This window comes from Colobus angolensis, unplaced genomic scaffold (genome assembly GCF_000951035.1).
Source record: "Colobus angolensis palliatus isolate OR3802 unplaced genomic scaffold, Cang.pa_1.0 Scaffold23, whole genome shotgun sequence".
NCBI lineage: Eukaryota > Metazoa > Chordata > Mammalia > Primates > Cercopithecidae > Colobus > Colobus angolensis.
The window spans coordinates 2,640,301-2,653,874 of NW_012115488.1; the positions used below are offsets into that span (position 1 = coordinate 2,640,301).

At 36.6% G+C, this 13,574-nt stretch overlaps 1 protein-coding gene across 2 annotated transcripts in view; it reads right to left on the reverse strand.

Annotated features, from left to right (window-relative positions):
* Positions 1–13,574, reverse strand: part of EDIL3 (EGF-like repeats and discoidin I-like domains 3) — a 448,834-nt gene that overhangs the window by 237,864 nt on the left and 197,396 nt on the right. For both annotated transcript variants that reach the window (XM_011944229.1, XM_011944228.1), the window contains one exon: positions 3,169–3,297. In XM_011944229.1, the coding sequence (XP_011799619.1) occupies positions 3,169–3,297 (129 nt within the window). The remainder of the gene's footprint in view (positions 1–3,168; positions 3,298–13,574) is intronic.

Consider the following 13,574-nt stretch of genomic DNA (forward strand, 5'->3'; position numbering starts at 1 on the left):
ATGAAATTTAAAGTCCTTTAAATGTCTAGCTATTTTCCAAAAGACATTTAGTTAACATTCTGTCATATAGGACAAAATTTAAAAGTCCCCTCAACATAGCTGTCTGAAGAATTGTTTAAATTTCTTTTTACAAATGAAATGTTCACGCTATATTTGTACAACTTTCATTTTTATTGATTTTCAGTATAGTTTTGCTTTTCACAAACCTTAAATATTTTGCCTATATTTATTGTTATGTAACTGAACATGACAGTTGCTCAGCTATGAAACTATCATTTTTGGCTATTCAAAGCCTTATGCAGCATTTCTCAAATTTCAATGTGTATGAGAGTTAACTGGGAATTATTTTGAAATACAGATTCTGATTCAGTTGATTTCAGGTGATGCCTGTTTATCTGCATTTCTAATAAACTTCCTGAAGATCCTGATGCACGAGTACATTTTGAGTAGCAAGGTTCTAAATATCTAGGTCATAAAACTATTACCACCATGAAAAACAAACCCAGATATCCTTACAAGAATTTAAAGAGCTGTTTTTCTGTTTTTCCTAGCTGAGGAAGCTTCCAGGGCCCCTAGCACTTCTATAGCTGCTTTCTCAATATATCATCCCTTTCAATTTCATCTATAAAGAGGAAGGCTTGCTAACCTTTGTACAGTGAGTAAGCTATCCATTTATTCATAATACTCATGGTTTATATGAACCAAAGACCATCTATTTCCAGTTCAATTCTCCAATTTGTTTGTCTGAAATCACAGAAAGATCAAATGACCGGCTCAGGGTCACTTATTTAATAACTGTAAAGGTAAGGTCTCAAATCTAGGTTTCTGCTTCCAAATCCCATCCTTTTTCCTCTGTTTTCTGTTGCTTCTAGTAATGCAATGAAGAAAATAGGGACTAGGTGGTTTAGACAACAAAATCCAAGTTCTGAATTGAATCTCTCAGCCTTGGGCTTCCCACTGCAATTCCTAACATGGGTTTAAAACATTGTTGTGGGGGTGGTTAGATGTATTAAGGGGAAAGATTTCTTTGTGCTTTGAAGTAACTTTTAAAATTCAACAAAATTATATGAATTTATAAGCTTGTTTGAATATACTATGAAGCTATGAGATAAAAGACTTGGATTTTCCACCATGGAGAATGGGGAAAAAAATTACTTATTTATTCTGTTTTCCCAAACCTGATAGTCCTCTAGAAAGAATTCATGGCCAACTATGTGTAGGAGTCAGACACAGGTGGACACATACCTGCTAACACCCTTCTGGAGCAGCCTCACTTATATAACCAAAAAAAAAAAAAAAAAAAAAGCAAACTTATGACTCGATGTCTTCAATGGGACTTCCAGGCCATTAAAGATAACTAAAACTAACCTGACCTTCCCAACATGAAGAAAACAAGGTCTAGAAATGTGAAAACAATTTTGTACCACTGTATAGATATTTTTAATTAGAACTAACATTTAAAGTTTCCCAACTCTTGGTTTAAGGGCAGGCCTCAACTTCACTCTGACTTCAACAGTAAGTCATGGTGGGAGAGTTAATAAATGTGAACTACTTAAGTGATATCAGGGTTCTATACATGTCTTCCACATATTGTCCTTCCAAATAGAGATGTATTCTAACAGTAAGCCTTTAAGTATACTTGTACTTTAAGTATAAAGCCTTTACATACTCTCACCTACTGCCTCCTGGATCCCATACAAAAACAGGAAGTTAGGATAATATGACCTTAGGTATAAGACTTGCTTCTGAACACTGGACAGCAGCCCATCATGAAAATCTGATTCTTCCAGAGACATCCTCTGTAAGTGTATGTGCTATATACAAGAAGCTCAGAATTAAGGGGCTCCATTGGGGTGGCCAGTCTGTTTCCTTCTGGGCACTGCTTCTGATACCACATCACAAGGTAAGTAAGGGTAAGTAATATTGTCTTCGTGGGATTAAGTGAACGTCAAGGCTCCTGAGATTCTGGGCTTCTATCTCTATCTTTCCAGGGCTGTTTTGAAGTGTCCATGTGTGAAGGCTGAGCAGTAATGCTACCATTAGGGAGACCTAGCCTTGGCACCTCTGGGCCCAACCTGAGAAACATTCACAGCCTTTCATTTCTTTGTTGGTGATCTGAGCTTTTAGGGACAATTACAAGCAGTTTAGATGGCAGTTGTACAAAGCACACATGCCCATGCACTACAATAGGTATCTATGGAAATTCTACAAACTTTTGGCCATGGCATGTCTCCAGAAAAGTATAAGATACTCCCAAAAATCACAGAGCCAGAAGGTGCTCTGTTTTTTCTGATGCTTAGATATCTAGCTCTAGCTGACAAATCCAGCTTTGCCTTATTGTTCTTAATACCATTGTCTTACCCATCGATACAGAAATCATGGCTTGCCTATTCCTTCCTCACTCTTCCTACTATGTGTCATTCCCCTGTCTCTGACCAACATTCTGTCCCTCCTTCAAGACTCAGCTCGCATGTGGCAACCTCTGTGAGAAATCTCCCTGACAGCTTAGAGTTGGCTGTGGCCCCTCTGCTTGCTGAACACCTATCATTTGGCATTTATGTTCATCCCTCCTTCTAAGAAGAAATCATCACTAGCGGGATCTAGTTATTTAACCTTCTTATTTAACCTTCCAAGATAAATAAGAATTAGGATTAAACAAAGAAGTGCAGGTAGTATATTTGTTGAGCATTCAAAGATTTTCACACTAAAAATGCCAACATGTAAGAAGGAGAAAACTGGCTTAAGGGCAGGATGGCAGGTTTTTTTGTTTTTGTTTTTGTTTTTTTTTTTCTGGGTATCATCTCTGAACCTAATCACCAGAATAATTTTTGGAAAACTTAAAGGATGTGACTTTAGGACAAACATGAAAGAGACGACAGATATCAGTTTAATGTCAAGTGCAACTTTTGGAAAGGATGGTGGGGCATTAGTAAAAAGGGCTGACCAGAAGACTACAAGCCTCCCATGCCACTGGGAGGATTGAAATACAGTCTAGGAATCCTCCGCTGTGGCCATGGTGTAATCCATGGGAGAGAAGCAACATTAGCCAAATGCCAGGGCTCTCTTCTGCTTCTAAGATTCTATGATTCTACTACAAACAAGAATGACTATGGCTTGTATACTTTGTAATCAATAATAATAAAAGCACAATGACTATGAATAACTTACTGTGCTGACAGTGAATCCCATTAAATCCTTGGGGACATTTACAAACATAGCCTATGAATGTGTCACCTCGATATGCTTCACTTATTTCACAGGTTCCTCCATTATGGCATGGATTAGGAATGCAAGGACCTGAAAGACAGAAAAAAATATTTCTGCTTGATGCATATTCTTAAAAGTCGGCATTAAGTCAACATTTTACAGTTAATAATTTTACTGAAAAAAGTGTTCTGGATATTAGTAGCATAGGAAATGTACTGGTTGTATGAGCTCTGGAGACTAATGCCGTGGGTTTGGATCTTGGTTTTACCACTTCACAGTCATGCAGTCTTGAGATATATACATACCTTCTCTGTGCCTGTTTCCTTTTCTGTTAAATGTCAATACTAAAACATTTGCCTTAAGAGGTTATAATACAGATGAAAAGAGTTCATACATATAAAATACCCGGAACAGTGTCTGTCACTTGTAAAGCACTCAAAAAATTATTAGTAGTAAGTTAGATATTAAAATTTCTGAATTGTAGAATACTCCTGTGTGCTTCAAAAGTAATACTGTGTGTTTAAAAAGTAAGTATAATCATAATATAAAAATAAAAATAAAAAAATTTAAAATGTAATACTGAGTAGCAATTTCTGGAGTTGCATTCACAACTCCACAATTTTTTGTCCCCTGCTGGTGTAAGTAGCATATGGCTGTAACCACACAAACCAAGTGAATTGGATAGCTGGTTGCAAAGCTTTTATAGACTATGAGTTTATGGTGGAACATACCTCTGGGGAAGCATATTTTCTGCCAATCTAAAAGGAGCAGTTCATCAAAAGTTGCATACTTAGAGAAGAGGGGCTGATGGCCATTTTTAAACTGAGAAAGTAACAGCAGATTATTTAGTAACTGTGGCTGCTAATGAAAGTGTGGTGCTGCTCAGAGCTCTCTTGGAGAAAACCAGCTGCCAGAAGTGTGGTTAGCTGACAACATCCAACTACTGAACCACAGGATCTGCTGTGGCAGCATTTATTTCAAGGCCAGGCTCCCCAGCCAAAAACTAAATACCAAAGGGGCATAGAGTTAGCTGGGCCAGTCATGCCTGACCTGGGATTTCTCTAATGAACATTCTGTACTCTGAGGTGCCCCACTGGTGTGGCTGAGATTTTTCTTGAAACCATAGCAGTTTGAGACTTTTTCTATGCAATGTTCTCTCCTTCCTTTTCTCCCTTCAAAGTGACAGGCTGTGTCACAGCCTGTAGGCTCATCCTATCTACTCTTGCTCTCTCTTCCCTTTGTCCATCACAGACATTCCCCCCTAAAAATCTTTAACACTTTTAATTCTATCTTATTGTCTTCTTCCTGCAGGATGTTAATTGACTCAGGACAGAATCCAGACTTGAGATCGTGAAGAAGGGAAGAGTCAAGTTGAAGGAAGGAAAAGTCTCCCTGGGAGATGAAAAAAGACAAATACAAAAAACTATAGTTTTCTCTGATTTAGTCTGTACTTATTTTAATTGGACAGAGTAGAACATATTTATAAGGAAAAGAAAAGCCAATGAAGAGGAAGTTACGATGTACATATTAGGAAAGGAAAGCAAGGGTAATTAAACTAAGTGTCTGACTATGTATGAAGAGGTGATTTTGAAAGCCCTGGAAGATTAGTTCAGAAAAGGAGTGAGTGTGTTCAGCTGAAACAAGAAGCAAGGTAGAAGAGCTGGACAAATGAATAATAATAACTTGAGGCAACTGGGTTGGGGCAAGGGTATTAAATAGAGAGTGCTATAGAGAATGACTCCTCCTGCATGGGTCAAAAGCACTGAAAAAACAAGGGCTGGATGAAGTGGTGCACACCTGTAATCTCAGCACTTTGGGAGGCTGAGGCAGGCAGACTGCTTGAGCCCAGGAGTTCGAGACAAGCCTGGGCAACATGGCAAAACACCGCTTCTCCAAAAAATACAAAAGAAAAAACAATCCAGGCATGGTGCTGTGCACCTGTAGTCCCGGCTACTTAGGAGGCTGAGGTGGAAGAATTGCTTGAGCCTGGGAGGTTGAGGCTGCTGTAAATTAACATTACACCACTGCACACCAGCCTGTGTGACAGAATGAGACCCTGTCTCAAAAAAGTAAAAGTTAAAAAAAAAAGAAAAGTATGAGGAGGAAAAAAAAATCACCATCATCACTTCAAGCACTGCAATCGGATCTTAACCATGGGTGAGGACTTAGAAGGGAGGCAAATTTGTCCTGCACAGGGGCAAGATTTTATGAATCTATTTCTTCTTCTGAGAGGTGTATTTGACCCTCCATTTCTTTCCGTTTGAAGTGTTATGAAATTCAATGGTTGTAAAGTCTAATAAATATACACCTGGAACAGGAAACAATGCGGCAACTGTTCAGTTCCCGAACCTTGACTTCCTGATAGGGCTGATTGATTTTTTTTTTTTTTGTCAGCGCCACACCAATTAAAAACAATATATTTATTTAAGTAGACAGTTTTGTGCTGTGAAGCACATATCAATTAAATTATCTAACACCTGCCTTTGAGGTGGTACATTGCCAATATCTGAGACAGGAAAAAAGGTGAATGACCAATGACTAGTTATAGAACAATTTCAACCATTTTCTTTCATTGCTAAAAAATGAAAATCATGCTACAGGACCTATCTCTCCTTCTCCTCTTTCTCAGTTTCCACTTCTTCCCTCCTCACAAATTAATTAACATTTGATAGTGCCTTACAATTTATAAACTCTTTTCACATAAATCATCTCATTTATTCTTTACTGTAACTTAGGCATTTGTCATTATTATCCTCTTTTACAGATTGTTTAAAATACTGAAGGTCAGAAATACTATATAATATTTCTCAATCAATATCTATCAGTGACAGACTGAGGCCTCAGACTAAAAATCTGGGATTCTAAAATCTGTACTTCTCAGAGCATCAACTAACTGGGGAGGGGAGAATGAAATCATAGTGATGTTAGAGTTTTGACTCATCAATTCACTTCAAATGAGAGTAAAAATGACAGATTGTAAAATTAACTGATAACTGATAGCAAAGTATATAACAGCTAAAGAAAATAACATATAAATAACTATAGTCAAAAATTATATAATTTTAAGCAAATAAGAATCCTTGGAGATCACTTAATCTGACTTTTCAATTTTGTAGGTGAGGAAAAAAATTCAATATGAATTCAGAAATGTTCCCTAGAAACCACTTAATATGAGAAAAAATAGGTTTAAGGACTTGTTCCTAGGAGGAAAAATTGTTATTTAAACAATTTTTGGTAAGAAATCACTGAAGAGAGTGGAGTAATTTACATCACAGAGAAAATAAGTCTCTCTTCCATGCTCCTTCACACTTACAGGGTTGGACGAGGGAGAAATAGAAAATGACGGAAACAGTAAGTCCTCTGCGAGTTCCTGACAGCAGTTAAAACAGTGATTCCGGGCCAGGTGCCATGGCTCACACCTGTAATCCCAGCATTTCGGGAGGCAGAGGTGGGCAGATCACCTGAGGTCAAGGAGTCCAAGACAATCCTGACCAACATGGTGAAACCTTGTCTCTACAAAAAATACAAAATTAGCCGGGTGTAGTTGTGCATGTCTGTAATCGCAGCTACTTTGGAGGCTGAGGTAGGAGAATTGCTTTAACCTGGGAGATGCTGGTTGCAGTGAGCCAAGATGGTACCATTGCACTCCAGCCTAAAAGGGCTAAAAGAGTGAAACTCCATCACAACAACAACAACAACAAAACAACAGTGATTCCAAGGAAAGAGGTCGATGGAAGTCTGTCTAACAAAAATGGGGCAAATAGGAACCTGGAATCCATGATGCTATTTACTCAGGCCTGTGTCTTTGTAAAAGTGAAACTTGGCTAGAAGGTGAGAAGAGCAAGATGACCTAAATGGATCTGCAAAATAAAGGGAAGAACTGAGGAATGGATGCAGAAGACTGAGAAGCAGAAATTCTAAAAGGAAAGGCAGAAATAAAGTCTTCAAGGAGAGAGATAAGTCAAGCAATGTGCTGGGAGGCTGTAATATGTGATGGAAAGTAGCTAGTAAGAAATTGTGATGTCCAAAATTCAGGTTTAAGTTGTTTGCACAGATGCTATGTGAATTGCTTCTGCTGGAGCATTGAGCTCTACAATAACAGCTGCTAAACACATATGCCTGTGAGTGGTACTTGGGGAAATCAAGGGGAAAGGGCTGTACTATTGATGTGGCTTATCCTGGCAAAAGGGGAAAAGTATTGCTGCATGTGATGCCCAAGAGATTCAAGAATCCAATGGGTTCAGGAAGCTGAAGATAGAGCGAACAGTGGTTTCTTAAGTCCCAAATATTCTGGACATTTCCTGAGGGCACAGGTGAAGCCTGTCCAGCAATCTTGGGGCAGCCTCTGGGATTTCCAGATGATGTGAATTGGTACATTGGAGCTCCTTTTATTTACACGCCAAAAGACATCATGACGTTGGGTGACATCTGGATTTTAGAAAAAGATTACTTGTTTCAGAGGTTATGGCTGCTGTTATTTTTCATACTCCAAGAAATTCAGCAATTTTCATTTAATGGATGAGGATGGAGTAAAGCAAAAGGGTCAAAGATTAAACCTTTCTGGAATCCCTTGCATGCATACTAGACAATATGAGTATACATATTATTTTTGTAATGCTTTGTAAGACTATAATCTTGTTTTAGACGCAATAAAATGGGCTCAGGGAGGATAAGTAACATATCTATCTGAAAAAGCATAGCTTTCAACACACTCTGCCTAACTATAAAGTCTATGCCCTTTCCATTAAGCCACATTTCCTACCATGTTGAAAATCTGTGTATTCATATGTTAGTCTTCACAGATGTAAACAGAATCAGCATGAATTCACTAAGCATGTTGCTACAAATAATACAGGACTCCAAATCCTCTGCAATGGAAACATTTCAGAGTATTTTCAGGAAATGGGTCACGGTGTATTAGATATTATGAAAAGAGATAGACTCTGTAATTATAATGTGAGACTGATGTTATGTTCCTTGTACACACTTTTTTTCAAGTACTCATGACAAAGTGTTGAAATGAACAGTTTCCTATTGCTTTTCCCTACTAGACCATAAATTCTGTGTGGGAAGACTTATGTTGGCACACAGTAGGTGTTTGATACATTTTGAATAAACAAGGATATGGAAATAATGAGTGATAAAAATTATATTTGCTGCCTACACTGTATTCTAATTTTAGGTTTATGACATCATTTTCTTTTGGATTTTTTTTTTTTTTTTGACAGTCTCTCTCTGTCACCCAGGTTGGAGTGCAGTGGCTCCATCTCGGCTCACTCTCAGGTTCTTCAGCCTCTCGAGTAGCACAGGTGCCTGCCACCAAGCCTGGCTAATTTTTTGTATTTTTAGTAGAGATGGGGTTTCACTGTTTTAGCCAGGATGGTCTTGATCTCCTGACCTCGTAATCCGCCCGGCTCGGCCTCCCCAAATCCTGGGATTACAGGCGTGAGCCACCGCTCCTGGCCTTCTTTTGGATTTTTACTCAATAATTAAGTTAGATACTTTCTGGAACCTTTCTACACCTTTCAAGCTTCAAGTCCGTTAATTTATAATTAGATTCCAATGTGTTTTGTCTCTAATACGGTTTAAGCTCCAAATGTATTACAATGAATTGTAAATAACAGACCATTAGAATGTGTACTTTTGTATAATGATTACATGTATCTTAATTCTTTGGCAAATACATAATGAAGAAAAACGTAACTTGTATAATCTCATTAACAGTGTTTTAGTCACCTAATGCAACTATTTCTATATAAATAAAAACATTCACTTTATGCATGAGCAAAATAAAATGATCAGAATACAAGTTAGTATATAAAGATAACATAATAAATGTAGTCCAAGGTCTCAACTTACAAAATTTGCTTCCTAGCCAAAAGTTATGTTTGAGGTTCAATAGCAACAGTTTCCAGTTTTATTGCCCCAAGTGATAATAAGCAGGCTATTCATATGAGAATTAGGGATCCTGGAAAACTTTTGTCTTTGGGGTTACCCCCATTCCATAATCTTCTCTATTTTGATACTGAAAATAACATATTACGTTAAGGTCTTGTAACACTATAAGCAACAATAATAACGTATAGCATATAGGGTTGCTTGTACTGGGAGGACAAGAAAGAAATGGACACTGCCTAGTATGCTACAGAAGGTGTTTTCCCTGCTAATTTCAGGTTAAATAACATTTATTCATTAGGTACTCGTTATGTGCTGGACTCTGCTAGTAATTTGGGATAAGCACTTTGTATGGTATTAAAATTGTCAGCAGCTGAAAGACAAATCTCACATCAGAAAAATATCCTTAGTTATCTATTTATAACTAGATATCTCATTTTTTAAGGCAATTTCAATGGCTATCCTTTACTGTGAATACTATGCTTGGTATTAATACATTTCTTTGTTCACATAATGGTTCCTGGAAATTTAATTCTAGGATTGCCTAGTGGCATCATATTAAAACATGAAAATTAAGAATTGGCCATATTCTTAATTTTAGTAGCCAAAACTTTAGTATATTTGAGGCATCTCATATATTTTCTATAACATACAAGAACACACACACACATAAGCACACATGTATATCACTTTCACACTACTTTGAAACAGTTTAATAGCAGATCAAAGTTTGAGAACAAATGCGTATTACTCAATCACTCAGAGCCTGTAAAACAAAAAGAAGACAAGGGCAATCTCAATTGCTTTCACTTCAAAAGTCTTGTAAAGAAGTTTGTCTTTCTATGCATTAGGGCATAAAGAAGAAGTATACAGAGTGGCGACTATAAGCTTGTGTTCTGGTTAGTATTCATAAAATTCCAAATTATCTGATTAGACAACTCTTAACCATGAAAGCATAAATGGACTTTCAAGATACAAGAGGCTTTAGGGAGTTTTAAAATCAATAATGCTGTAATACTTTTGCAGGTAATCTTTAAGTAGCTCCTAACACAATGGGGACAGCATATGATCAATATTAATGAACAACTGAATTCAACAGCATGCTTTCCAGGCATTTTTTAATGCAAGCTCATATAGTATGTCAACAAGATTAATTGCTCACAAAAGTAGTAGATCTATATGATTTGCTACTCTTCTGCATCTATCTCCTCACAATTCCAACAGTAGAGTTAGAGTTAGTTCCATACGTGTAATATGATTAGCTTCTCATACACTTAAGAGACTATGCCCCAAATCATGAATAACATACAATACATAAGCAGATTATTAGAAAGTAAACAGGTTAACATTCTCCAGTGATAATATGTGCTAGACTTTGGTCAATTTGTAAAAAATATGCCCCCAAAACATTGCCAGTTACATATCAAAATAAATGTACACTTTATGTAGTAAGGAAATGTCACTAAGGCAATGGCAATAGCATAGTTTTTACCAGTTGTTTACAAATAGAATAAAATAGGAATAGCTATGACCCCAAATTTCACCACAAATTCTCATGTTAAAAACACATCAAAGTTATCTTACGGTGTTGCTGTTACATGTAACTTTCTTTTTTTTTGTTTTAAACATTTTGGCAGTTGCCATTTTGAGCCACTGTCACTCTATTTTAAAAGCAGTTGTAAAGAAAGAAATTACTCTGGGAACGCTCACATGATTGACATTTGCAAACTATTTTTTAAACACTAGTTGTTGCTTCTCGTCCTGCTCTTTTTCCTTCTCCTTTGTACTCTTCCTCCTTTGTAAATGTAAATGTGCAAAATTCAGCCATTTGAGGATAAAAATAATTTATGAGTATTTTGAATGTGAAGAAAGACCTAAACTATTTTATGATACAATCTCAAACATTCCATCATAGTGGAGAATCAGCAAATTTAATATAATTTTCATTAAACAAAAAAGCATTTGGATAGATTATAAAAACTGAAACCTGAAGATAAACTTTTCCCCCCTCAAAACCTGTTGATAAATTTTCTCTTCAAGAATTAATACTGGACTATCTTTATATACATCTGTCTATAAGACGGCACTGAGATGACTAGTGGAGATGCTTTAGAGGTCCTTGTCCTTGTTTACATTCCTCGGTTAATGTAAAAATGTGCCACAAATGTGGTAGCTTAAAACAATAGAATTTTATTCTTTCAGAGTTCTAGAGGCTTGAAGTCTGAAATCAAGGTATCAACAGAGCCTGTGAAGGCTCTAGGAAAACATCCTTCCTTGCCTATTCCAGATTCTGGTGACTCCTGGCATTCCTTGGTTTATAGCAGCATAACATGAATCCCTGCCTGTCTTCACAGGCTTTCTTCTAGTTGTCTCTCTCCTTTTCTTATAAGAACCCACCATAAATCAAATATGTCTTCATCTTTAGATCCTTAACAATTTTTACCCACAAAGGCCCTATGATGGGCTAAACTGTATCCTCCCCAGAACTTCTATGTTGAAGCCCTAATCTGCAGGACCTCGGAATGTGACTATATTTGGATATAGGACTTTTTCAAAGAGATAATTAAGGTTAAATGAAGTCATATAGGTGGGTCTTAATTCAATCGGACTGATGTCCTTATAGGAATAGGGCATTTGAACACACACAAGAGACACCAGTCATTCTGCCACACGGAGGAAAAGCCAAGTGAAGACACAGCAAGAAGGCAGCTATTTGCAAGCCAGGGAGAAAGGCCTCAGAAGAAACCAAATCTCCAGAACCTCCAGAACTCTGAGAAAACAAATTTCTGTTGTTTGATCCATGCAGTCTGTGGTATTTTGTAATGGAAGCCCTAGCAAACTAATACCCTGTTTACAAATAAGGTTGTATTCAGGGTTCCTGGTATACATAGATTGGGGTTAGGGAGCACTATTTAACCCACCTTATGGTTCCTGTGTAGTTGTTTTGTTATAGCATTGGAGTTGATTAAGTAAACCAGAGTTTTATGTATTAGAATTGTCTGGCAAAGCACTCATATTATCAATTTGTAAAATCGTAGCTAAAATTAATTTTACTTGATTCTCATCACAGAGTAGTGAGTGATAAGCTTTGATGGTGCTGGAGATCAGGAGAACAGTCTAAATTTTGGGCAGTAACTAGGTAGAATCCAGAATTGGGTACCCAGGGGACATCAAGGACAGCCTGGCACTTCATGACAGGAGGAAGCAGTAAGAGAGGAGGATTTCCTGGGGTTAATCTTCATTCACTTAAACTATTATTTAGAGTTGGGCTTGCTAATGGCAGTATTTTTTTCAGGCACTCAGCAACTTTCTGAGAAAGTCTTTATATATTAATTCCACAAACATATGTAATCATTGTGGCACAGTAGTTGATATCTCCTTTTCTCCAATAAATAAATACCTTATTAAACATGAATATGACTTTAAAGAAAATTAATAACCAATTATAGTAAAAGATCTATCATTTTGCAAAGTGATAACTATTGCTACAGCTACACTCTGTTAAGAGGCAGTCTCCCATTCTTTCCCCTGTCCATTCATCCTGCACACTGCTGTGAAAACAACCTCCCTAAACCACTACTTGCATAATGGCAATTCTCAGCTCAGAATGTTTTATCACTCAAACAGAACTCTATATCAATACTCTGTAGTCACTCTGCATATACATTTTTTATCCTTCAAAACATGCTGTCTAATTTTGGGCATCTTTGAGTTGGCCAATATTATTTGCTGACTGTGTGATGTTATTGCTTACATAAAAATTAGTAATGAACATACGACAAAAACAATCAATGTTGCTGCTTGGTTTTCTTTCAAAGACTAAGAAAACTAAAGCTGACATAATATACTTAATAATAAAGCTAGTATACAGAAGCCTTTTGTGAGTTAGTGAATACCATATGAAATTGTTATCATTTTTGAATTTGGTAATATAAGGTCCAGGTGCATTTTGAAATCTTTGGCCAATGGGATAAATATGAACACTCCTATAACCTAAGAGAAACATAGATGGTAAAACTATGGGCTATGCTGATAATAAGTATATTTTTATTTTTCCTGATGACCTTCAGAATAACAGTAATGATTTCCATGAAAAATTTATTGTAAAAACTTTGGAAAAAATAAATGTAATCCAACATAACTCATAAAGCACACATCAAATAATTTTCCTCAAGCTAAGAAAATTCCTTAAAAAGTCTTTCTTTTTAGATCAGGGAGCTATTTCCAAAGAAAATCCTGCAAATCACTTTTTTAAGAGGTATATCTGTCAGAACTCACAAGCCATTCATTATACAATACAATTAAAGTTTGAGAATACACATCATCTTGCAGTGCAAAGTGCTAAGATATCACTCAAGTTTACCATTAGCTACCAAAGTTTGTTTCATTTTCCACATATCAATTATACAAGGCATAAGTTAAAGACAGACCAGAGACAAGTATTTCTACATATATATATATATATATATATA